We start from the raw sequence: 27,441 nt of genomic DNA, 5'->3' as shown, positions 1-27,441 counted from the left end.
GGGAGGCGGAGCGGCGGCCTGAGGCGGCGGCAGCCAGGTGGGTCCGGCGGGTTTGTCGCGCCCCTCCCCTCACGGGCGGCTCCGTTCCCCTTTCTCCCCCAGCCCGTCGGGGCAGGGTGCTCCGCTGCCGCCGATCGTTCCCCCGGGTCCGCCCCCGTCACCATGGCAGCGCTGCGCGGCCCCGGCGGGGAAGCGGCCCTTCCCCGCCCGGCGGCTCCGGCCCAGCTGCTCGAGGGGGTGCGGCTTCTCGGCCGCTCCCTCGGCCGCCGGCCTGGCCCCGCGGGGGGCAGCGAGCGGTCGCCCCGGCCTGGGGGACTGGCTCTGCCCGCCTTGCTCCCCCCCTGCCGGAGGTACGCGAGCGCAGAGTGCTCAGCACGGACAAAAAGGACGTAAAACACACTTCCTGAGCCGGGGAGGTTGGGTTTTGCGGCAGTTCCACGTTCACCGCTTGGTTGACATCCCGAGCAGAGCCGCTCCCGCCAGCCCCGGGGCCTTGTCCGGCACCGGCGGCTCTCAGAGCAGGGCCGGGTAGCTCCTGGAGGTGGGACCGTAGGAATCCGGCCCTTCCTGCCGCGTTAGCTGAACCGCACCGCGGGGTTTAACCTTCATCGGTCTGTCAGGAGGTGAGGACCTGCAATAAGGGCAGGGGAGCGTGGCTTTTGTGGGTGATACGTGCTGCGGAAGATGTTGATGCCTGCTATGGAAGGAGACGTCCTCCTTTGCAGCAGTTGTTATGTTTTGTAGCGGTTACACCCAACCTCTAATCGTCACTGGGTTAATCACCCTCAAAAAACGCAGCTTAGTCCCCTTGGGGTTGAAAGGCAAACGTGCATATGGCACATTGTTCAGTCCGAACAGGATAGTAAATGTTTTGGCTTTTGCCAACAGAGTGTAGCGATACTCTTAAGGAGATTAACAAAAAGAGGAAGTATGGGATACATTAGCAACTAGACTTAAAGAGTTTTCTGTTTGCACAGCGCCCTTGCGTTGCTTTTCTGAGGAAGAGCCATGTGTTCAGGAGGCATGAACCTCAGTTAGTAAAACTGGGTCCCACATCTGTTGAGTAATTAATCCCAAAAGAATATATACAAAATAGATATAAGTATTTGCAGTTACTGCTTGAAAGCAATTTTCCATCTCCTGTTTTCATCAATACTTTACGTGAAACATGCATGGAGCCACATGTAAGATAAGAAAGATGAAATAGGGAGTCATCAGGGCCAGATGCTGTAAGAATATCACCTCAGAGATATAATTAGCAACTTAATCCACTCTCATGTGATTGCTTGAGTGGCAGCATAAACCCACCTCAATAGTATTTTGTCCACAAATAACTTAATCATAAATGCAATAATGCCATTATGAGTATTTTTTTATACTAGTAGTAAAATTAAAAATGAGAGGAGTCATGGGTAGAAATTGTGAAATCTGCACGGATTAAGCTAGTTGCTGGGAAGGAATGTGCTACAAATAATATAAAAATTAATTGCAAGTGCTCAAATAACGTACAAGATTGCATTTATCTTTTAGTACTAGCTCTCAAATGTATTCCTAGTTTGCTGGCAATCTATTCCCACTTTTCTGAATGGAGAATATAGTTTGCTGGCTTACTTTAATTTTTCTTCCTGCTAGTATGTAGTTCAGAATTAAAGACATACTTGTTTAAAACAGCTTAGTTCAACTAGGCAAGGTGAGTTTCTTGTTTACTTACTTCACCAGGTGATTCTCAGTCCTGGGCTGGGTATTTTTCTGCCATGCTGCAGGAGCTGCTCAGCTCATGGCTGCCCAGAGCTGGGTGGTTGGTGCTGGCTTCACAGTGCTCAGCCAGTTCACCCATGCAGGAGAATTAATACCTCTAACTCCTTAAGACAAGTTATTTTCAAAACAAAAGCATTTCAGACACATTTCCTAGGCATACATTTTGTGTTTCTTTCTGAAACAAGGTTCATGCTTCAGAATTACTTAAGCAAATATTAAACAATTAAAAAAAATGACTTCCTACCTTGTATTCTGTGATAACCAGTAAGAAAAACAACAACCAACAAACCCACAGAAATTTGTAAATGTAGCTTGTTAATGTTGTAAATTAGAAAAATACATCAAAATGCACCTATTTCCTCAATTTTCTTTCCACTTTGGAGTATTTCCTGGACTTAATCCTATTACAGGAACATGGAGAAGATACAGCCACCTGCAACCCTTGATATGTACAATTCCTTTGGCCTCTTTGGTTCTTCACTCGAACATTTCCCTGTGTTACAGAGCTTGACCATTTTTTTTCCTTAGCAAAAAGCACATGATAAAATGCCTGTAAGGACTGACTAGCTTAGAGCTATTTAATTTTCTTAACATTTCCTCTTTTTCCTTTACCTAGCCTGCCATTTTTTTGAACAATCAAGTTTGATTGTGCTTAAACCATAACTGCTCTGCATACCCACAGCAGGTCCAATGTTTCTTAGAAATTATGGGTCCATTAGAGCAAAGGTCATCACAAATTGCCTTAATATTTGGGAGCTCTTCAGAAGTTCTAAAATTTATTAAAAGAGGAATTCTTCCTTATTTCTCTCTTTTCCAACAACCTGACAGTTGTTTGAAAGACAGAGCTACCAACCCCAAGTAGACCATATGTGGGTGAGGGCTTTGCAGCCACATGGGTACCACTGTGTCATATATGTAGAAAATGAGCTAGCTCACAAAGCAGGGCTAGATGGATCTATTGTAGCTCTAGGACGACTCTCCTTTCCTTTTTATAACCGTATCTAGTTTAGGGTGCTATTTTTCTTTCATTTTTAAGCATAAAAAGAGGTTCTAGACTATTTTACTGGGCTTGGAGTCACTTAGTACATTGCAAGGGCATCGAGTGACCTGTCAGTAATACTTGATACAATGGATCAGTTTTTAAATTTATTTTTTAATTGAAACTGACTTTTTGGATTTAAATCTTCGTATGCCTGTAACTGTCATTTCACTACATTTCAATTTTATCCTTTATTAGCAATTGTAACTAATTGGAACAAACAGGAAAAGGGGGACAGTCAGCAGTACAGATGATGAAAGGGGACAGGGATCACAGGTGAGCTGCTCTGGGATTTCATTAAGCATCTAAATGTGGATTTATCTCACAACTGTAACACTGCTGCTTTAGTCAAGATCTGCCAAAGATAGGCTTTGACCCTGTCTGTGTGATTGATTTGCTGTGTGATACTGCTTTATGCTTCTAAGAAAGCAATATAGGAAAAAAGAAATCTAAAAGCAAAATTTATAAACAGTCATAAAATTTTCTACAGGTTTAAAATTCCAGAAAGCTAAAGCATTCAGTGGAGTATTTCAATGCAAGCTGAAAATAAAGCAACAGTATTTGAGTTTTATTATCCAAACTGTGAGAAGAACAAAAAGCAAAAGGTAAAGCTGGTAATGTCCAAAGCAAACTAGGAATATAAATACATAATTTGTACTAAGTTAAAATTAACCTTAAAAATAATTAGATTTTAGTATTTTTTAAGTTTTACAATAATTTGATGTTTTGATTCTGTGTCTGTACTAGTGAAAACAGTGCAATCTAAGCAATGGTCAAACATTTCAATTGCATCCAGTTCCTTTTGAGACAAATTAGACAGTTTTCTACCTGCCTAATCTGATCAATTAGTACCAAGGTCACGGGATGGGTGGATTTGCTCAGTCTGCTGTAGCCATGAGGCAGTGTCAGAGAAATAAGCTGCCAGAAGCCTACTGATCCGGTTCTACTTACCTAAAAAAGCTTTAATTGGCAGTCATGGTTCAACAGAATTTTCCAGAGGATTTTGGATCTTCATTTTGTTCAAATGGGAAAATGCCAAGCCTAGACAGATAAAGATTATTAGTTTAGTCAGTAGCATCCCTCCTACTCTGTGCATTCTTTCCTTGGAAATGGCAATTTTTTTCAACCTGATGGTTAACTCCCCCAGAAAGTCATCCTCAGTTAACACAAAGCCTTGTTGTGACAAAAACATGACATAGGCTGGGTGAACAAACATGTTTGGGTACTGGTTGCTGGAACTACCTAAACTTTGCAGATCACTAGAAGAAAATAGTTCTTCAGCTGAATAAACTGGCATTAATGGTGAGAACAAATCTAGGAAGAGTTATGAGAGGCAGCCCAGCAAGCCTCTAGCACCTGCAGATCGATGCAGGGAAGCAGCAGCTGCTGCACCCAGAATCCAAACCATCCAAGAATTAACTCCTTCCCAGAATTAAATAGGTAAATAGGGTTATTATATTATCCATATTAAAGTAAGCACTAAGCATGTCAGCCACAGCTTCTCAAATGTGAGCATTTAGAACTTCCCCCGAAAGAGCATGGTTAGATTAAGATTTTAATTTATTAATATTCCTTAATGAGCCAAAGCTGCTCTTTGTTCTTTAGTCAACTAAAATAAAAAGCTAACTTCCTCCATCTCCTCCTACAAAACATTTTACCAGATGCTCCCTTTGTTAAACACTTTTTTTGTTGTGTACTGACAGACACTTGAAAAAATGTGTCTGCCCATTTACTCATAATTCTGAGACTGTAACTTCTAGAGCTGCTTTTCTAGTGCCTATGAACAATGTGTGCTGCGAGCAAGGAGCCATGCTGCTGTCAAAGTTGTTATTCCTGCAGGGATCTTCCAGCAGGGAATCTGTTTTTGCTTGGAACTGAAACTTCTACCAGTATATTAAAGAAATCCCTACAACATAGGATTTTAGGCTCCACAGTCTGTTCGGGTTTTTAAGTACCTAAGGTGCTGTAGTGTGACTTCCAAAATTTGGTACAAATCTTTTGAGGCCTCATTTTTATTTAACTTTTTTTTTTTTTTTTTTTTGCACTAGTGATGATGAAGGGTCTGGAGCACAAGTCTGCTGAGGAGCAGCTGAGGGAGCTGGGGGTGTTCAGCCTGGAGCAAACAAGGCTGAGGGGAGACCTTCTTACTCTCTGCAACTGCCTGACAGGAGGCTGGAACTTGGGGGGAGGTTGGTCTCTTGTCCCAAGGAACAATGGATGGGACAAGAAGACATGGCCTCAAGTTGTGCCAGGGGAGGTTTAGATTGGATGTTGGGAGCAGTTTCATCATTGAAGGGGTTGTCAGGCCCTGGCCCAGGCTGCCCAGGGCAGTGGTGGTGTGCCCATCCCTGGAGGAATTTAAGAATAGTATGGACATAGTTCTTAGGGATATAGTTTAGTTAAGGACTTAGGTTAATGGTTGGATTCGGTGATCTTGAAGGTCTTTTCCATCCAAAGTCATTCTATGCTAGAAGTGATGTTTGCTGTTTACTAAAATGACAGTGCAGTTCAGTTCATGCATCTGATTTTTCTTTTGTCCCTGCAAGAACAGTAGGAAACTAGAAGTGTAATTTTAAGGACCACTTTGCTAATTTGCAAACATTCTTCTATAGAGAAGTAGTTGGATTCCTCTTCATTCCGATTCTTATTAGCAGTATACAGCAAAAAAAACCCAATGAAGTTTGATGACAACATTGTTTCTGAAAATGAACAAAACAATTTAGCATGTGCTCAGACTCATCTCTCCATTTGCCTAATTAAGGTAGGTATTCAGCTGAGACGATGTTCTTGGCCTTAATAAGGTTGTTGGCATCAGCCTTGAGTTGTCTCCTGTAGCACTCTTTGCTTGTTTAAGCGATGCAGGTATCCTATCCATAGAAGCTTGCACAGATAAGTTGTTTCTAAATAACTGGGAGGGATTTTTAATGATGAGCAGTGAGTAGTGCTTAATTGCTAAGGATTTTTTCATATGGCCATGCATGGAAGTGATAGAAATAGGTGAAAGCCTTTTTTGTCAGCTAATATTTAGAGTTTGAAATTGATTTAGTAAAATAGAATAATATGTTGTATCCTATTTTATGTCGCTTGTTTTATTACTTTATCTAGTATTTAGTGAAATCAACAAAGTCTTTGCTTTGGTTTTTAATAGATTACATCCTTCACATTCAGAGGAACTTATTTTTGTTATGGTTTTGAGATACTCCTTTTAATTCAGTTCATTTATATGCAGTTTAATCTGTCAATGATATTCTGTGCTTTATTGGGTAAGAAAAAAACCTATTTTGTATCCACAGGTAATAATGAAACATTTATCTTTGATTTTCTTTTTATGGTCTTTCAAAATTAACTGTGATTAGTGTAACTTCACAAAATCATCTCTGGAGCTATGTTCTTGTTTCCTGATGCATGTAGACACACATCTATGGTGTGTGGTTGACACGCTGGAGGGAAGGGATGCCATCCAGAGGGACCTTGACAAGCTGGAGAAGCGGGCCCATACCAACCTTACGAAGTTCAGCAAGGCCAAGTGCAAGGTCCTGGGTTGAGTCAACCCCAGGCGCAAATACAGGCTGGGGGGGGAATGGATTGAGAACAGCCTTGAGGAGAATGACCTGAAGGTGTTGGTAGATGAAAGGCTCAACATGAGTTGGCAATATGCACTCGCAGCCCACAAAGCCAACTGTGTCCTGGGCTTCATCAGAAGTGTGGCCAGCAGGACCAGGGAGGTGATCCTGTCCCTCTACTCCACTCTGGTGAGACCCCACCTGGAGTGCTGTATCCAGTTCTGGAGACTTCAACACAGGAAGGACATGGAGCTCTTGGAAGCAAGCCCAGAGGAGGTACAAAGTTGATCAGAGGGCTGGAGCAGCTCTGCTCTGGAGACAGGGGGAGAGAGCTGGGAGTGTTCAGCCTGGAGAAGAGAAGGCTCCAGGGAGACCTTAGAGCACCTTCCAGTGCCTGAAGGGGCTCCAGGAAAGCTGGGGAGGGACTTTTCACCAGGGTGTGTAGTGATAGTTTAAGGGGTAATGGTTTTAAACTAGAAAAGGGGAGATTTAGATTAGATGTTAGGAAGAAATTCTTTACTGTGAGGGTGGTGAGACACTGGTTCAGGTTGCCCAGGGAGGTTGTTGATGCCCCCTCCCTGGAAGTGTTCAAGGGCAGGTTGGATGGGGCTTGGTGCAACCTGGTCTAGTGGGAGATGTCCCTGCCCATGCAGAGGGGTTGGAACTAGATGATCTTTAAGGTCCCTTCCAACCCAAACCATTCTATGATTCTGCGATATTGTGACTGATGATAGGAAAATGAAATGAACAGGAAAAGATTATGGAAGATTCATGTATTAAAACATCAGGTTGGTGTGGCCTGTTTGCCTCAATCCCTTTAAAATCTAGGTAGACCCAGAAAGCACTTTATGGGATTATTAGCTGCATAGTCCCTAAGGCACTCCTCAAACAGTCTTAAGTTAAGAAAAGATAAGTTACTGGCTCCTCCCAGATTACCGTGGCCAATCCAATTAACTTCAGGAAGTACCGTGGCGACATCCTTCAGCTGCTCTGTAAAGTGTGAATTCCCTACAAAGTGTTTCTGGTGGTTGGTACTGCAACAATGAAGGGATCAACAATCATTGACTCTTTTTGCAGGGTAACAGGTAAGCTGTTACATTCAAATTATTGAAACTCTCTTAAAACTCATGTACATTGACTATGGTTTTGACTAGAAGTGATTTAAAATTTGTTGTTCAAACTTCCAGAGTTCATTTTTAAACTTTTCCACTTCTGAAGGCTGTGGAATGCAGCACTGACAATATTCATTCTTCTGTATGTAGTCTCACAAGTCTTATAATCTCTTAGTAAATATGATATTCATGATCAAGAGTATCTGAGGCACCTGTTTTGTTTGTAGAACAGGTAATATACTAATTTTACACCATTTCCTTTAATAACTTTCAGTAGTAATTACTGGCTGCCAGCCTGTGCAAGGTAGTTTAAAATAACTTCTGTTAATTGTTGGGTTAACACTCCTGCAGAAAGCTGACCTGACTTAATAACGTGAGTCAAGGCAATTGGTAGAACTGTCCATCAGTTTAGCTTGCAGTTCCTTGCTATTTATGTCAAAAAATCTATGAATAGCAAATATTGAATCACCAGAGCAACACCTACATAATCTTCTAATGAATTAGATTCTTATGTCTCTTTTGTATGTGATGCAGTTATAATGCTTTGTAAATATCAAACTTAATGATTAAATGACATTCACCTTTTCCCAAAGGGGAAAAAACACATAGAGGAATAACAAACTAGTTGTCATTGTGGTCCCAGTGAAATCACTGGAGTTTTACAACAGCTGTAGTATTGCTCTGATGTGTAAATGACATATAACTAAACTATATGGGAAATTGTTTAAATCACTACCTTATCTTTTCTCTGTCGTATACTGTGTTTGTTCTCTTCTCCAGTTTCTTGCTGTTTGCTCACAGGTAGTAAAGCCTTTCCAATTTCAGACAGACCTGGGGAACTGAGGTGGTGTGTGCTTCTTGAAATACGTGTGCTCAGTGCTAAAACTGCCTTCAAGATTTTCATTAATTGTAGCTGAAGTATTTGTGAAATACCTACATTAGCATGCTTTTTAACTGGTATATACATTAGAACAACAGCCTTTGCATTTAATTTCATATTTCATAGTCACAAGAAGTAACAAAACCCAGTTACCTACCATTTTCACACACCTTGAGAAAGAAATGCTTTGTTACTCATGGCGGTGTAGACAGTCTGTTGTAACCTAAACATGATTTCGTTTACCACTGCTTCCTTTAGAAGTTATTGTCACAGTAAATTTAGATTTTTTTTCCTGTTAGAAACTCTCATGATCTACTTATCATAAAGCATCAGATTTAAAACCTGAATTTAGACACCATGTTATAATATAGTATCACTTAACCACTCCATTAAATAGCAGTCCTCCTTACATGATCATCTTTTTCTTAGTCTTAGTTACCTACAGTATCTTTAGTTGCCTATTTAAAACGTCCTAATTAGTGCAGTTTGCAGAACTTTGCATTTTGGTAATGAAGCTTTATCCCATATGATCTTGTGCTTAGGCAAATACCTTGTTGACTTCTATGAGACTGCTTGCAAAAGCAGAGCTTCTCTGGAGGGCTAAGTACCTGCAGAATCAGGTCAGGGAGTAAATTTTAGAGGTGTTACCTGAGAGCTAACGTGGCCCCTACCTAGATCTGTATTCAACTATGTTCCTTTAATGGGTGGTTGCCTGTAGAGTGTTATGGGGAGAGAACAAAATAACTTCAGAATACAGTAAAAATAACTTCAAAATTTTACATTACAGGCATGAGCATTTGCCTGTATTGTATGAATCTATTTGAGGATTAAAACAGCTTTTCTTATACACCGAGATTTTCAAACTGAAAGCTTATCCAAGATTTTTTCCTGTTAATACATGACTGTAATATTTTGGAATATGTGGTCTGCTCCTGTGCTCCTGGTTACCAAATCCACATGAATCTGGAGAGCTGGGACCTCACTCTTAGTAGGCAGATCCCAGAAATGCAGCAGGAGCTTTACAATGGGGAGACTGTTGGTGCTGGAAGCTGAACTGCTCCAACTGGAATCATTCCAGTGTGGAATGCAAGCTCTACCCTCTGTTGTCAGAACATGTTCTGAATCAAAAGACAGTAATCCATCCATTCAACAACCATTGTAATTGCTAGGGTAGAGGGAGACCAGCATCTTCTCATCTCACCACTTTTTGGCTATATTAGTGTTTCCTGGCTGCAAAAACATTAGGCATTGATCCTTTCTCTCATTACATTCTGCAGCAAAAATTCAGCCCAGTGTTTGGAAGGCATTGATATCCAGATCGTGGAATACTGAAAAAGAATCTTCCTTGTTGCAATACCTAAGATTGTTGCTAGTTTGCTAAGTCGCATTGCTGGTGTGCTGCGTCCATCCTGCAACCTGCTCCTGTGACCCAGTAAGGGATGATGCCTCCTTAATGTTTTTTCTTTCAAACTCTGCCCACCACTTTGTTGCAGAACCTGCTTCCTGGTGCATCCCTGCTCTCCTAGTTGTCCTATGTGCCGCATGGCACTTCCCTGCTCAACCTGCAGCTTTACAAAGAGAAGTGTGTTTATTCCAGAGGAAATGGACATGGACAAGAGGCTGCTTCACTCCTGAAAAGCGAATGAAAGCATGGGGTGATCTCCCCTGGGACAGGGCAGCGTGCCTGTACTGTTTCCTCTGCAAGAAAGTCACCTCTCTGCATGTATGAAGCAGTGAGTTGGATTTGACAGCTGTCATGTTACCAAATACAAGTGAACAAACAGTGCAACCAATAGGAAACACAAAGTGTTATGTCCCTTCTGTTAGAAATTGTTCTGCTCAAAAGTGCTCCAGCCCCCTCAAAAACACATGCAGACATCAAAACAGGTTAAAAATCCACAGCTGGAGGGGGTCTCCTGACATATCCCCCTTGGTGCCTGACATCTGACAATGTATCATGGTTTCAAGAGTCCCTTTTTTCCTTGGGTTGCTATTCACTTCAGTCAGCCAAGGGCACAGGCAGTGCTTTACTCTCTGTTGGTTTCATGAGCATGAGCCACATTGCTCCCTGTGATGAAGTGGGACATCACCTGAGGCACTGTGCCATTTCTTGAATTTGGAAATGGGGATTCAAAGCTTCTTTGCTGTCATGGCAATAGAAATGCATGTCAGAGATAAAGAAATGCATGTCAGAGATAACAGAGTCGATCTGATTAAGGTGGTATCACCACGAGGCATGTGACTCTTTTGCCTCAGGCTGCTAATGAGAACCATGACCTGGAGTAATGCTCCAGGCTTGTTTTTTTCCAGTGTTCATGTGATGAACAAAATGCTGAAGAGGACCTTTTAAAACCCAAGAATATCTGGTAGGTTGAAGAGTGAGCAGAGCGTTGTTTCTTTTAGCCAAGCAATGTTTTTGGTTTTAACATTCTTTTCATCTGTGCAGGTGTGTGATACCCCTTGCCAGTGACATCAACCCTGAAATTGTAGTTCTGTCCTAAACTGCAACATTTTTCATCTGCTCAGGGGAGTGCAATATAACTGTAAAGTGAATTGTCACAATCATACTTAACTCTTTTTAATATAAATAAATATGAAGGATTTTGGCATATTTATCACACTGGAATTTAGGACACATCGGAAGCCAATTTTGCAAACTGAAAGGCACACAGACAAAATATTTAAGTCAGTTAGAACTGGCTTGTTTTACAGAACACGGAAACAGTGATTTGATGTCTCTTGTGAAATAAAATTGAGGGAGGTCTAATTTGTTACACAGCAAATATACAAATACATATTTGGTACACAAAATATATATTTGTTACATAAAAATATGTATTTGTTACACAGCAAATGTATCTGCTGTTTAGAACGATCCTGCTAATATTTTGTAATATTGTAGACCTTCTATGTTAATCTCCATCCCTTCCCTTCTCAGTTAAGAGACCTTGTCAGCCTGAGTTCTGGTTTAAAAAAAATAAAAATAAAAATAGTTTTGGGTGATAACAATATCTCTGATATTTCATCTAGTTTTTTTAATACTTGAATACAAGGAAATAGGAAAACTAAATAGTCCTACTGGTGGTGATTCTGCTGCCCATGTGATGAGACGTGCCATTTTCAAATGTGTGTGTGATATCTGGACAAGCTATTAAGATTTTTTTTGTAAGAGAGCTTTCTGAGAAATGTAAGCCAACAATTTTTGTTAATTCTTCTCTGTTGACTCTAAAAAGAATTTCTGGGGATAAAATGAAGTTACTTTTTCAGCTACAAAGTTTCCTCTGATCATAGAATCATAGAATCATAGAATCATAGGGGTTGGAAGGGACCTCGAAAGATCATCTAGTCCAACCCCCCCGCCAGAGCAGGGTCACCTAGAGTACATCACACAGGAAGGCATCCGGGCGGGTCTTGAATGTCTCCAGAGAAGGAGACTCCACAACCTCTCTGGGCAGCCTGTTCCAGTGCTCTGTTACTCTCACAGTAAAAAAAATTTTCTGATATTCACCTTAAACCTCCTATGCTCCAATTTGTATCCATTACTCCTTGTCCTATCACTGGTCATCACTGAAAAAAGCTTAACTCCATCTTCTTGACACTCACTCTTTACGTATTTGTAAACATTGATGAGGTCACCCCTCAGTCTCCTTTTCTCCAAACTAAAGAGACCCAGCTCCCTCAGCCTTTCCTCATCAGGGAGATGTTCCACTCCCTTCATCATCTTAGTAGCTCTGCCCTGGACTCTTTCAAGCAGTTCCCTGTCCTTCTTGAACTGAGGGGCCCAGAACTGGACACAATACTCCAGATGCGGCCTCACCAATGCAGAATAGAGGGGGAGGAGAACCTCTCTTGACCTACTAACCACACCCTTTCTAATGCACCCCAGGATGCTATTGGCCTTCTTGGCCACAAGGGCACATTGCTGGCTCATGGTCATCCTCCTGTCTACCAGGACCCCCAGATCCCTTTCAACTACACTGCTCTCCAGCAGGTCAGCCCCCAACCTGTACTGGTGCATGACATTTTTCTTCCCCAAATGCAAAACTCTACACTTGCCCTTGTTAAACTTCATCAGGTTTTTCCCCGCCCAAGTCTCCAGCCTGTCTAGGTCTCTCTGAATGGCAGCACAGCCTTCTGGTGTGTCAGCCACTCCTCCCAGCTTGGTGTCGTCAGCAAACTTGCTGAGGGTACATTCTGTACCCTCATCCAGGTCGTTGATGAAGATGTTGAACAACACCGGTCCCAGTACCGACCCCTGAGGGACTCCACTAGTCACAGGCCTCCAACTAGATTCTGCCCCATTGACTACAACTCTCTGACTTCTTCCTTTCAACCAGTTCTTGATCCACCTCACTGCCTGATCATCAAACCCATACTTGATCAACTTATCTACAAGGATGCTGTGGGAGACCGTGTCAAATGCTTTACTGAAATCAAGATAGACCACATCCACTGCTCTACCATCATCTATCCACCTAGTAATTTCCTCATAGAAGGCTATGAGGTTAGTCAAACATGACTTACCCTTGGTAAAACCATGTTGACTGCTCTTGATGACCCCCATGTCCTTGATATGTCTAGAGATAGTGCCAAGGACAAGTTGTTCCATCACCTTTCCAGGGATGGAGGTGAGGCTGACCGGTCTATAGTTACCCGGGTCCTCCTTCATGCCCTTCTTGTAGACTGGAGTGACATTTGCTGTCCTCCAGTCCTCAGGCACCTCTCCTGTTACCCATGACTTACCGAAGATGATGGAGAGTGAACTAGCAATGACCTCCGCCAGCTCCCTCAGCACCCTTGGATGCATTTCATCCGGACCCATCAATTTATGGATGTCCAGATTACTCAACTGATCCCTAACCCAATCCTCATCTACCTTAGCAAACTCCTCCTTTATCTTGACTTCTACTGGGGCTATATGAAACTGGGGCTCATGGGGAAAGCCTGCAGGAGTAAAGACAGAGGCAACGAAGGCATTCAGCACCTCTGCCTTCTTTATATCCTCTGTCACCAGGGCACCCACCTCATTCAGCAGTGGGCCTATATTGCCTCTGGTGTTAGTTTTGTTGACTATGTATTTGAAAAAGCCCTTTCTATTGTCCTTAACCCGACTTGCAAGGTTAAGTTCCAAGGAGGCCTTAGCTTTCCTTGTTGCCTCCCTACATTCTCTGACAACAGTCCTATATTCCTTCCATGATGATGGAAGCCATCCCTTATTGATTTTGAAGTCCACTGGAAAAAAAAAACGGAGAGGTTTTGGAACTTCTCCAAAGACAGTACAATTATATGCAAGTATTCCTGACTATTTATTAAGCGATTGACTTTTAACAGTGCAGAGTGAAATGCTGAAGTAGCTGGGTATCCAGTGTTCCAGATACTCTTTAATCTTTATTAAGATTCCTCTTAATTCTTATTTATATTTTTACATGAGAAATGCATTTCTGAGCATCACTGAAGTTTCCAAAGGCCTTTTGGCTTTCACAGACAAATGTAATTCTCACCTGTTAGACTGATAGAGCAGTTTTAAAGGATTATTAATGTGTGTGCTATTTTGTTCCCAGTGTCTTGAAAAGGACTGAGCTGTACTGGGTGATTTTGATGTGGATAAAGTCCACTAGTATTGTTGGAAGAATAATTTCAATTTATTCAAGTATGTGGTAGATTGTATATATTATGTGAATGAATGAAATGATTTTTTTAATTTATTTAAATATTTACTTTAGAAACCATTATGCAACATTATAGATAAAAGGTGTACAGTGAAGAGCAAGCAGTTAACACTCCACTTCAACACAGCAGAGAACTGTTAACTCCAGCTCTTCCCTACTATCATTATTTTGGTTTTGTGTAGCAAATCTGTCTTCTAAAACTGGTTATGCTGCTGCCTCATACTACTGGTTTAGCAGAATTTGAGACCTGGGGTTTGTCTATTTAGAAACGTTTCAACAGTTACACATCCAACAAAGACATACTAAGTTTGCTAACAAAAATGCTTTTTGTTACACTTGCAACTATTTTCCTATAAAAATAAGAGATGGGCAGGAATTTCCACTCAAGCTCTATGTAAATGGTTTATTTCAACACCAAAGTGACTGATGGAATATGCTGACATTTCTTCAGCTTTCTTTTTGTCTGATAGAAGGTCTTCAGAGCAGGGCTTTGCTTGTATTAGAAATTATATTAAAGCATGAGAAAAAACTGTTCTCTGCTTAGAGTCTTTTCTTCAACTTCCTTGTTAGAGGAGAATGCTCATATATGAGACTTCAAACTTTCCAGCAGACTGAAAACAGGGAGCAGAGGAGGTGTATGATTTGTGGGTAGTCTGGCAAGTGTCAACTCAAATGATAAATGGTGCAATCTAGAAATTATGCTGCCATGATGATGGCATTAACTGTGCTGAAACTGCCCCTTCTAAGATTCCAGTTCAAGACCTCTGGTCATATGTTTACTTTTTAAAAACTGAGAAAATCAAGATGCTTTCAGTTGATTGATTCTTGTCCATATAAAACACATGTAAAATACACAATCAGCCAAACTCTAGAGCTAGAAAGATGCAATTGACTGAGCTGTTGAACTACTAGCACAGTGAAGCTGTTGAATTTTAAGGTGAATGCACAAGGAAAAGGAAGTGCAGTTCATAGTCCAAAACCTTAAGCTTTGGACAACTCTATAACCAGGTGCCAGGTATTCTGCTTTATTTTGCATTTTTGAGCTTCTGTTGTAGGTTTTCAGTTGAACATATTATTGTTTCAACAGGTACTGCAATGGCTGCAGGAGTTTTGCTGCAAAATGAGCTACCATATTCTTCGTTGCTTGAGAGCAGTGTGTATCTTGCAAACATGAGTGCAGGTAATAATTTTTCTTTGCTATGCTGTTCATTAAAAGTGCTTAGAGAAATGTTGAAGAAAAAGATTTTCCTTAGAAAATTAAAAAAAACCAACAACCCAGAAATATTACCCACAAATATAAACATGCAGTGGCTGTTACAAATCCAAACTGCATTACTTTATCATCACTACGATGTGTTAATATGTTGAGCTTTTCTGTAAATTTCATGTCTGGTCTCTTAATTGAAGAAACTGTGATTTTTATGTTCAGAAACTGTGTAGTGCTCTGAAAACACAACAAGCCTTCACCAAAACTCCCCTTTCTAATAAAGTATTTAAACTCTTATGAGATGTAATTCTTTCTGGCTATTTTTGATGAATACTTGCAAGTCCTGCTAGATTCAGTAGGACAATAATGATGTGCAGTGTTTTGTTTTGCTCATTTCTGGCTCTGCTATAATATGATAAATACTGAAGAAAAGTTTCTCAGAAGATGGAGAGAAAAATTATTAAAGATAAGCATTATAATTAATTAGAAAACTTCTTCATGTTTCCTAGAAGAGGTAACACTTGAAATAGCCTTTTCATTTCCTTTCTCCTCCACCCAGCCCCCAAATTAAAAGCACGTTTCAGTAGTTCCTCGCCTTTTGATATCAGCTTTACTGTTGAATTTGAATAATTTTGAGACAACAGCTAACAGAGTCACTTTTACAACTTCCCTGATGTTCCAGGCCTGGTGTCTACAGCAAACTTTACTTTGTCTCCCTAAGGGCTGGGGTGCAGGATCCAAAATTCACACTCAATTCCTGTTCAGTAGCTGGAAGAAACAGTAGATTTCTGCCTGATTAATTTTTACCAATAACCCCTGTAAGAGTTACTGTTTTCATAGTACAAAAAGAAATGTCAAACACAGCCCAAAGGTAGTATACATCCTTAGGATTAACTTGCTTACTGAACAAATGATGGGGAGTTTTCTTGATTTCCCCAGTTTTCTCTCTCTTTAAATTGCAGTCAATGGGAAGACCAAGTTTTTTAGCATTATGGTCTCTTCTCCACATAGTTGCAAGATAATTTTGTGCTTTTGAGGGTGTTGCAGTTATCCTAGCCAGCTCATTCTCTTTCTTAAGACCCTGGAAGCAAAGTGGGAGGCAATTTGCCACCTAATGTCTACCTTCAAAAGCCTAAAGCACTCATCTGGTACATCTCCCCATAATTGGCTTTATCTCAGTCTGTAAGGCTGACAGCTTTGCTTAATAGAAGAGCTATGCCCCCCCCCAAAAAATAAGCCTTTTGTTTTGAATAACAAATTGGGTTTTGTTAGAAGATGTGAACGGTCCAGAGCAAACAGTCCACGATTCATCATGTACTGAAGCATTTCAGTAGGAACACAGTAATCCCAATTATTACAGCACTAATGATGCATTTTGGAGCAACGAAGTGGAGGAGGAGAGGTGGTTGTGGAATGTTAACCAATACGTGGGGGAGTATAATGAATGAACTGACAGGTTTCTGGGGAAGCAGAGCCTCCAGCTACGTTTGGATTGTTCTTTTGAATGCAATATTTTGTGTCTTGCTGCATTCTGAATGCCTGTTATTTACAACTCACTAAATACTCCCATTGTTTTGATTGCTCCCGGTTTTCAAAATTCTCTACTTGAAATGCAACTCTTCCCATCAGCAGCAGAACAGTTTGTCCCAAACAGCCTCGATTCCTATAGAATGGAGCAGCCCTGAGGATATTGGCAGCAGCTCCTTCATTGTTGGTTACTATGGAGACAGCTCAGCCCCTGCTGCCGAGCTGCAGGAGCGCACACGGAGGGATGCCCATCTCGCCCCAACTTCAGCCCTCAGCAACTTGGCTTTCCGACCAGTGCCTCCCCAGACGGGCGCTGGGGCTGGTCAGCCATGCAGGGCTCCCCCCGAAGGCGCTCAGCAGTGAGTATTTTTAGCAGCTTTTTCCAGGGTCGGAGGCATTCTTCCTCCGATCCCCTGCTCCGCATCCTCCAGCGGCGCCGCAGCTCGGCTGTCGAGGTGCTCTCCTCATCCACTCACCGGGTCATGGTGGCCGTGTCATCTCTCAGCCCTGAGGAGCTGGATGCAACTTTTCCTGAAAAAAAAAGTAAAGTATTTTTCATTAAGACTATTGGCAGTTCTGGGTATTTTCTTGGTGTTACATTAATATGCTTTTGCTCTGTTAAATATATATATGCATAACGTAATGGGTTTGATTTTTTTTTTTCACCTGTATTTTATATTTTGTTTATTGATTCTACCTAAAAGAAGGTTGGAGTGAGGGGGGGTGGTGCCTTCTCCCAAGTAATGAGTGATAGGAAATGGCCTCAAGTTGTGCCAGGGGATGTTTGGATTGGATATTAGAAAAAAAAATCACTGAAAGGGTAGTTAAACACTGGAATAGGCTGCCCAGGGAGGTGTTTCAGCCTCCATCCCTAGAGGTGTTTAAGAGACATGTAGATGTGGTGCTGAGGGACATGGTGTACGCACTGGTCTTGGTCGAGTTGGGTTAATGGCTGGTGGATTGAGGTTACGGTTGGACTTGATCCTAAAGGTTTTTTCCAACCAGAATGATTCTGTGAGGTCTTATTCAAGGAATAATAAATGCTTTTCATTCTGACAGCTCAGAACAGATAAAACAGCAGCACATGTACACACACACACCAAGTATATGACCAAATATTTTCAATTTCAGGTAGAAGAGGAGAGTGACTTTTTTTTGAATTGCAAAGGGTCTTCCACATATTTATGCTATTTGTAACTTCATTGATTGAAGGTTGAACTGATGCTTCTATGGTAGAAATGCATGTCTTGAGCTTCCTGTGCTTGCCTGTGTCCTAGGAAGTTCGAGGCGTCCGGCAGCAAAGTACACCAAGGTAGGGGAGCACCTTCGCCATGTCATTCCCAGTCACATGCAGTGCTCCATGGCCTGTGGTGGACGTGCTTGCAAGTATGAAAACCCAGCTCGATGGAGTGATCAGGAACAAGCCATCAAGGGGCTCTACTCTTCTTGGTAATAAGCAGCGTTTACTCTCACTAAATGTAACTGCAGCCATTGTATTTATCAAAAGAGAATTCCAAGTAAAATAATGAGGGTTGTTGTTTGCTTTTTTTTTTTTTCTAAATCAGCTACTCTAAGGTATAAAACATGATAGTTTGATTCAGAATTGCCACTTAAGAATAAACCTATATAGCCATTGTATGTAGCCCAGGAAAGATGATGAAAGATTTCTGTTTACTTACAATAAGTTTGGTTCAGATCAAAAAAAGAGTATTTACCTCTCTGTCATGAATTATAAAAAACCCACACCTATTCTGGGCTGTAGATAGTTATTACTAAGGTTAAAAATGCAAATGAATTAAAATGTGTTCATAATAAATGAAAAAGTAAAAACCTTTACTGAAGGTGAAATAGGTATGTGTTCAAAAGCATATTCATATGCAGTAATATTCACATTAAATGTATCTTTACATTCTTACTGATTTTTTTTTAATGGCAAATGCTGTTCAGCAGCATCCAAACATTCAAGGATCAGAGATCTGATTTCTGATCAAAGTAATTTTTTAATCTCTTCATTGGCCTGGCATTTAAACAGTTCTTGTAATGGTCTTGATACGTAATATCTAGATGAGCTTAACAGGATTTATCACTAACACCACTTGATAGTAGAATGTTTTGAAAAATCATTTCTAGTTAATCAGCAAGGCATTCCTGCCTTCTTGAAAATAACATAACCTTCTTACTTTGGTAGATGAATACCCAGTAAGTTATTAATAACACTATTATCTACTTTCCTAATTTCTCAGGATAACAGATAACATACTGGCTATGGCTCGACCCTCAACAGAATTAATTGAAAAGTACAGCATTATTGAACAGTTTGAAAGGTAACAAATTTAAGTAATTATTTTTGTAGGTATAACTGGTGTAATTCCTGATCCAGTTTCTCTTTCAACATAGCATTGGATTGTTAAGAAAAATATTTTCATTTTAATGATATACAGGTAGAGATTACTCTCCACTAAGAAGAAATGTGTTTCAGAAAATAAGGAATCACAAGAATTTGTCTGCATATAATACTTTGACTCATCTGTTCTTTCCTTAAGATCTGGCATAAAAACCATAATTAACCTCCAGCGTCCTGGAGAGCACGCGAGCTGTGGGAATCCACTGGAACAGGAAAGTGGCTTCACCTACCTTCCTGAAGCTTTCATGGAGGCTGGAAGTAAGTTCACTCCTGCTGCTCTTCCTCATTAATTATTGATTTTGGCACTTAAAGATATTTCCACTTGGATTCTAGCATGTTAAAAACAGCTGTATAAGAAACGTTGCAAAGTGGGATGGAAACATGAAACTTTGCAAATCTAATCAAGAGGGAATAATGCATTATCCAAGATTGTATGTAGGTAGAATGAGGTGGAAGGTTTATATTTAGAATAAAGAAAGGACAAGAGCTGGTTAATTTGTTTTTTTTCTTCTGAGTTACTAAGCATAGAAAACATTAATGGTGTTTCAAATTCTGGTACAATTCATGCTTTCTTACCTAGACTATAAAAGGTTATTTCATTTGAGGACATTTGTATCAACAGTGTTTTTGTTATTTTCATGTTCTGGTGTGTTGCGAGCCGATGCCAGGGGGGCTCCCGGCTGTCAGGATGTTTTCGCGACTTCCCCCACCCCCCCAGTGTGGAGGGGTTTTTGAATAAGCCCGAGGGTCACACGTGGCGCTGCCTCTCACAGAGGAACGGCCGCTGCGGACCGTGTTTTGGAGTGGAAGTTAGAATGCACCCCCAAAGCGCTCAGAAATTGCTGCTGAGACCAGTGTTTACTACACGAATTAATCGATTTATTGAAAGTTAACACAAACTGAAGGATGATGTTTAGGGAAAATGTAAGGATGACAAATGGCTACCAGGGATATATATACGCAGTAGTAAATTGTCCTTCAGGGAAGTAGTGCAAGAAGTACTGTGCCCTTGAGGTGTTCTCTCCGAGAGAGGGTTGTGGATCAAAGGAGAGGGAGGGAGGAGGGAGGAAGCCCGACGACGGTCCTCAAAGAGGTCGCGCTGTGTGTGCGAGTATGGGGAGAGAAAGAGGGAGTTGGATGAAGTTGTTACCGTCCCGGCGAGGCGGCTGCTTTCCAGCCGGCAGGGCTCGGCAGCAGGTCCGTAGGGAGGCCGGCTTCCCGGTAACGGGGGCGACCCCCCAGCAGCAGGCGAACAGGCGGGCGGACCGGGCCGGCTCCAGTCCCGGCAGAGCGAAGGCGGACCGGGCCGGCAGCTGCGGCAGGTTCTCGAAATCCGTGGTTTGGGGGGTCGGCCCCTCGCGGCTCTGCAGCGAAGGCTGGTGCAGCGGTTTGGTTTCCCCGGCAACCAGCAGCAAAACGGGGGGTGGGGATCGGGATCCGGCCCCGGCCCGACGGCTGCGGGAAGGACTCGGTGCTCCAGGGGTCAGAACCCCGGCCCGCTCACCCTGGGCGCTCAGGCTCGACCCCCGGGGCAGGCAGGCCAGGGTCCCTGCGCCGGGCTCCACAGCAGGGGGGTGTCCCACACAGGAAGCGTCCGAGCTGAATTTGCCGCTTTTTTATACCGCAGTGACCCCCCTGTCCAGCCAGTGTCTCTGTCCAGAGCCAATTGGCCTCCATGAGCTCTACGTTAGGGCAGTAACTAGTAGGGGCAATGCACAACTTGTTGCCCATCCTTCCTGCCTTGTATCACACCTGTTGGCTTGCTTCCATTTTTCCTGTGTCTGGTCCCTTAGCTGGGTATGATCAGCAAAAGGCCTTTGCTGACTTAAAAGGCATTTTGTTTAGACTTATGTGGGGAAGAAGAAGAACCATTTCCCACATGGTGAGATGAGAAAAAGGGCCTCTCTTTAAGAAAGAGCTTTTGACTGAAGAAGTGCTTTTGTTTCTAAAAAGAAAAAATTACCTTCTGCCTATGCATAGCTGAGTAATTTTTGTATGAATCACCCTCTTTTGTTACACCTTTTACATTATAGTTGAACTTTAGTTTCACAAATCTTTGCTAGCTTGGTGTGTTTTTCAAATTTGAATAGCAAGCAGTAGTCTGAAATGGTCAAATAGGCTCTTGCAAACAATATGTAGCTGGATTCTAAGACCCATTATGCAATTTTAAGTACTATAATTTATTATAGTACTGAAAATTTCACATTCGGTATGACAGAAAATAACTCTCTCTTTTTATTTCAGTTTACTTTTATAATTTTGGATGGAAGGATTATGGAGTGGCATCTCTCACTACTGTACTTGATATGGTCAAGGTCATGGCTTTTGCCTTGCAGGAAGGGAGGGTAGCTGTTCATTGCCATGCAGGACTGGGGCGCACAGGTACTGCAAGATCAACAGAATTGTTTTTTTAAAAATTAAAAATAAGTATCTGGTCATAAATTATTAATAACCTGCTTAGATTCTGTATCATTGCAAGATCTATAAAACAGTTTAAAACACTAAAAAAAGAGTAAATCCTCTCAATGGCAGGAGGAGGTCAGTTTTAGTATATTTAAAACAGTAACCTGTAATGTTGGAAAATTTTTGAAACTGTATAATCCCCTGTTACATTCACATGGGAAGACTTATTTTTGATGGGATAAAGTCACCTCATTCACTTTCATTTTCTGGTGTTTATTACATGCTTGCAAACCTGTCACTCATTGTTAGATCAGGTAGATTTGGTGGAGCAGCTAAAATTTAATTTACTTCTGTCCCTTTCAAGACCTTTTTCCTGTGGCCTTCCAGTGGAAGCCACCATTGCTCCTGTGATGGAATTCCTTGAGATGCTGCAGTGAGAAACTAGCTCTCACTGAAAGTGTAGTGAGAAACTGTTTACTATCTTGTGCTCCCAAAAATGCAATTCTACTTAAGTAACAGCATCACATAATAGAGGGTATAAAGTCTATAGAAATTTGTATCCTGTAGTTCCACGGAGTATTTCTTTTCACAGAATCAGAGAATGTTTGGGGTTGGAAGGGACCTCCAAAGGTCATTGAGTCCAACCCCCCTGCCAGAGCAGGACCAAAGCTAGGGCTTCAGAAAGGCATCCATACAGGTCTTGAAAGTCTCCAGAGAAGGAGACTCCACAACCTCTCTGGGTAGCCTGTCCCAGGGCTCTGTCACCCTCACAGGAAAGAAGTTCTCCCTCACGTTGAGGTGGAACTTGCTGTGCTCAAGTTTGAATCCATTGTCCCATGTCCTATCACAGGGCTCAAGTGACAAAAGGTTGTCCCTGCCTTCTTGATGCCCTCATGTATTTATAGACATTAATTAGATTCGCCCTCAGTCCTCCTCTCCAGACTGAAAAGCCCCAGTTCTCTCAGCCTTTCCTCATCAGGCAGGTGTTCCAGTCCCTTCATCATCCTTGTAGCCTCCATTGGACTCTCTCAAGTCAATCCCTGTCCCTCTTGAACTGGCGAGCCCAAAACTGGACACAATACTCCAAGTGAAGTCTCACCAAGGCCCAGTAGAGGGGAAGGAGAACCTTCTTAGATTTTAGCTTTATGTTCTTCAACTAATACTTGGGTTTATATTTTCCAGGTGTTCTAATAGCTTGCTACTTAGTTTTCGCAACAAGAATGAGTGCTGATCAAGCAATTCTTTATGTCAGAGCAAAAAGGCCTAATTCCATTCAGACTAGAGGGCAGTTGTTATGTGTCAGAGAATTCACTCAGTTTTTGGTTCCTCTGAGAAATGTATTTGCTTGCTGCGAGCCCAGGTCACACACAGTGACACTGTCCCAGTACCTGACCCGTCAGAGACATCTGCTCCACGGCTATGAGAGCAGGCATCTCAAACATGTGCCAAAACTTGTTCATCTGGTCTGCAAATTGTTGTTGGACTTGGCTGAAAACAGACAAGTGGTTGAGGCAGAATTGTTGGACATACCAGATCTCACTGCGGAAATCGAGAAGACTGTTTCTCAGCTGATGTCCACCCAGCTGGACAGAGAGCTTGCGAGGCAGGACAGTGACACCTCAGACTCCTTCCACACCCACTCGTCCACCTTTGAGACCCAGGATTCGCTTTTCTCTCTTGGTCATGAATGTGATCCTGTTTGGAAGAGAAGGAATGCTGAATCTCTGCAGCCTTTCACTCATCATAAAAGGCGTCTAAGCTATAGTGATTCAGATTTAAGGAGAACTGAGTTTCTCTTAGAACAAGGAGAAACTGCCTGGACGGTACCTGCTCAGATATTACTGTGCAGCAAACAGAAGGAGAACAGCAGTGAGGAATGTTCCACAGAGGAACAAAAGCCACAGTTGGATCTAAGCAAGGAAGCATTAGTGCGTAACACATGCATGTTCTGGAGTCAAGGGAGATTTAATTTGGATGGACAAAAAGATGGATCCTCACTTTATCACAGAAGGAACTCTACCAAAGAAGTACAACGCAGCAGAACCTTTGCTTCGGGTCTAGCATCCATCCACAATACCAAGGATCCTGGAATGCCAAGGCATCATTTTCCCAATGAGAGTGCTCATAGAAAAGACCACAAGACCAATATGTATAGCAGAAGAAGCTATGTCTCCGAGGACTCTGATACTTCTTCTTCTTCTTCTTCTAAAGTGAACTTTTCCATTGGATACGAAAGCCGAAGTGGCAGAGACATGTCAGAGGCAATTCCACACATTGTTCTGCAGTCAGAATTAAGTTTGGAAGCCCGAAGAGTTTTGGCAGCAAAAGCACTTGCAGATATAAATGAATTTCTGGGAGAGGATGAAGTGAAGCAGAAGGTAGAAATGTGGCAGGTAATTTTAAACTTGATTTGATGTTATGGGCTCTGCATATTTCACCTGGGTTAATTCCTAGAATGGCAAAAATGCCACCATGGGCTTTGAACTGGCACAATGGGACACCAGTTTATACCAGTTCAGTAAATGGTTGTATTTGTCAGTTAGGGGCCAGTTCTTTTGCATTTGCACCTGCAAATGTTGGCCTCTAGCAGGAGGGTAAAACAGTGTTTCTAGTAATGTTTATTCATGTTACTAACTAACCAAAACTGATGCAATTATCTGTGGTTGTAACATGGCTGCTGGTGACAGAAAAGTACTACAGGTTCTTTGCTTGAGCTGTGTTGTTAATCAGTGCTTTCTCAGAACTAATCGGGGTTCTGTGTGTAAAAGACTTGAGTAGAAACATACCTGCTTATCCTCAAAATCAAACCCTCCTGACAACACTTGCTTTGACATTGGAATACAAAGCTGGTTCATGTATTGTCGGAAATAATTGGGAGGTTGTGATTTGCACTGTTGGTGTCATCCTAGTTTAAAAAGTCACTTGTATTAATGCTGATGAATGATGATGCTTTGAAAAGAACTAGAAATATGTAGTTTTTGGTAACTCTTGTCTATATTATTTTTAAATGTATTATTTTTTGTTGGAACGTTAGCAGCTGAGTACTGCTGCAATCAGAGAATGTTGACAAAAGTAAACAGATGATGCATTTTCAGCTTTGTTTTGTTTTGTTTTTGAAGAAAGAACTGAATTCTCGAGATGGAGCTTGGGATAAAATCTGTACTGAGAGAGATCCTTTCATCCTCTGCAGTTTGATGTGGTCCTGGATAGAGCAGCTGAAAGAACCTATTCTATCAAAAGATGATATTGACATGCTGGCAAAAAATTGCACAGAATCACAGGATGCACTTTACTTACTGAGAAAGGTAGATATTGTATCTGTCAATTCCTTCTTTCACTGCCAAGTACTTTGTGTTAATGTGTGTTAAACTATTCTTTTATAGCTTTGAGGCAAGGGGATTTGACTTCTAAAAGGCAACTCTTCAATCTCTTTAAAAATCAGAATGAGGATTGTTTTGGAATTGAATAGCATGAGCTGTAATCAATACTATGATGATTAATATTATAAGAAAAACCAAACAGATACTGTATTTGAACACTGTACTATACTTGAACTATACTTCTGTGTGTCTCCTGGTCCAACAACCCTGCTAAAACCAGAGTCAACTGGAGCAGGCTGCTTGCATGACAGATGCTGCAGTCCCTTCATCATCTTTGTGGCCCCTCACTGGACTTGGTCTAGTATGTTGATGTCCTTCTTGTACCAGGGAACTCAGAGCTGGACCCAGCCCTCCAGATGTGTCACCTCCACTGACCTGTTGGCAAGTCTGTTTCAGATACAGCCCAGAATGCTGGCTCCTGTCCCACTTTGTGTGTGCTGGGACACTCAGGGTCCTGCCCGCTTATCTGCTCTCCAGCCACTCAGTTCCTCAGGTGCCTACAGAGATTCTCCTCCCAGAAACTCCTCAGGTTTTAATGTAATAGTCACTCTCAAGTGACCTGCCAGCATGGAGATCTGTCTCCCTGGGAAAAGGGATGGGAATTAGCAGCCACAGAGATACTGTTTGTCCCTTTGTGTATCCTTGTCAGCACTGCCCAGGGGACTTTCTGCATGCTTCCTTTAATGGGGAAGGAGACTTGGCAGGACAGAAGGGGCTGCAGATCATCCTATGTTAGTTGGGGAATTAACCCTAAACGTGCTTAGCATTTTGGACTGAAAAGATCAAATCTCACTTCTTCTATGTCAATTCACAAGTGCTACTTTTTGTGGAAGGGACCTGGAAAAACAGGTCTCCAGATGCATGCTGGACCTCCTAGATATTTCCAGAGCAGTTTGTGATACACTATAAAAGTTTCTCCCATCCTGGGTGAAATAATTATGTAAAGGCTCATGAAGATTCCCTCCCTGAAGGTTTCAATACAGGAAGGCACAGTCAACAGCAATGAACAAACGCTGAAGGGTAAGTGTTTTTCATTAAAATATTATTCTAATGAGCTGCTGTTCCTTCTACCCACCAGGAGCAGTGTCAGACTATCCTTTGTATTTTACACTGTGTGGTGAACTTGCAGATGCTTCCAGCTGATGTGGAGGAGGCCTTACTTGCTCGTGCTATTAAAGCATTCACTAAGGCAAGTAACCATTTGTCCGTGACATTGAATTGATTTGTTTCAAATCGTGAAGGGTGAATCAATAGAGCAGGTGGCTGTGAGGAAAGTCAAGGAATTCCTTCACACTTAGTGTGCTCAGGCTTATCTGTTTGCACTGTGTAATAATCAGCCTACATAAAGGGTAGGAAATATTCTCATAAAAATTAAATTATTTCACTACAGCCTTAATCTTTTCCTTTCATTTTCCTGGTTTTGGATCACTGCCCATTCATGGACTTCAAATTAGAGAAAAGATCATTTTGAAGTAGTCACTGGGAGTAGCTTACCAAAGGCTTTGGTACATTCTGTGCTACTTGGAGTCTTTCCCTCAGATTGAGTAATTTTCTGAAATTATTACAATTCAGTTATTTCAGGCCCTTCATACAGGTTGTGTATAAGCATATTTTGCTTTTGGAATCATGGAATAGCAGGGACAGGTTAAGCTTGCCAGGGCTTGGCTCAGAGCTGGTTTCTTCTCAAATTCAGCAGGTGACATAATCTGAGCAGAATGTTCATCATGCTCTTCTCAATCTATGGACATGTCACCTGTGAAAACTATGATGACATTCCTCCCTCCAGTTTGTTTTCATGTCTAGGCAGCCTAAAATTGAAAATACTCAGCATTAAGTACTCCATCACCAAACACTTTTGTAAATCCTAAACCTACCGTTTTAAAAATGTTAGTCATGTACTTTGCAGTTTGCTGCATTACATCTGTTTAACAACTGAACTGTAATGTCTCTCTTTATTAGACAAGCTTTGATTCTGACAATGGACCCTATGTTTACAATACCTTGAAAAAAGTATTTAAACAAACACTGGAAGACAAAAGAAAAAGGCTTAAGGAAGGAACAGAGAATCCCTCTTGATTCCTGCATAACTATGCTGAAGATTTAGATGGACCTACACAATTTTTGCATTTTCCAGCTACTGTATTTTTTGCTTTCTGGCATAATTTGTCTCACTTCAGGTAACAGCAGTTATTAATAAAGCATTTTATTTCTTTAGTGGCAGTTTTAGTGATGATTGTTCTCTCTACATAGTTGTAAAGAGCAGCTCCTGTGTGACCCTACTGGAGCATTTGGTTTCAGGTACCTGCTTTTATGTTGTGAACTGTTCTCTTGTTTTCCAAGGTATTGATTGGCTTAGAAGCCTCTGTCACTGTCCAGCAGCACCATCTTCGTTACATGATTGCCATAAGTTCAATGCCATGGTACACAAAGGTTTCATGGATTGGGTTAATATTTATGTGTTACGTATGTTTACATTTATGTTATTTGATTTTACATTGC

At 41.6% G+C, this 27,441-nt stretch overlaps 1 protein-coding gene across 5 annotated transcripts; it reads left to right on the top strand.

Annotated features, from left to right (window-relative positions):
• PTPDC1 (protein tyrosine phosphatase domain containing 1) lies at positions 1–27,156 on the top strand. Of its 5 annotated transcripts, none has more exons than XM_051627482.1 (10): positions 1–37; positions 15,109–15,201; positions 18,033–18,204; positions 18,999–19,079; positions 19,299–19,417; positions 21,404–21,541; positions 22,745–23,955; positions 24,682–24,867; positions 26,021–26,131; positions 26,902–27,156. In XM_051627482.1, exons 2-10 carry the CDS (start codon positions 15,117–15,119, stop codon positions 27,016–27,018), a joined length of 2,220 nt encoding a protein of 739 aa, XP_051483442.1. In that variant the 5' UTR covers positions 1–37; positions 15,109–15,116; the 3' UTR covers positions 27,019–27,156. The 5 variants fall into 5 exon arrangements, 4 of the variants coding, with proteins under 4 accessions (XP_051483442.1, XP_051483443.1, XP_051483446.1 ...); XM_051627483.1 differs by lacking the exon at positions 1–37 and adding an exon at positions 420–623; XM_051627486.1 differs by lacking the exons at positions 1–37; positions 15,109–15,201 and adding an exon at positions 16,920–17,298.
• Positions 27,157–27,441: the final 285 nt, after the last annotated feature.

This window comes from Apus apus, chromosome 9, assembly GCF_020740795.1.
Source record: "Apus apus isolate bApuApu2 chromosome 9, bApuApu2.pri.cur, whole genome shotgun sequence".
Classification (NCBI taxonomy): Eukaryota; Metazoa; Chordata; class Aves; order Apodiformes; family Apodidae; genus Apus; species Apus apus.
This window is presented reverse-complemented; position numbering and strand designations above follow the sequence as displayed.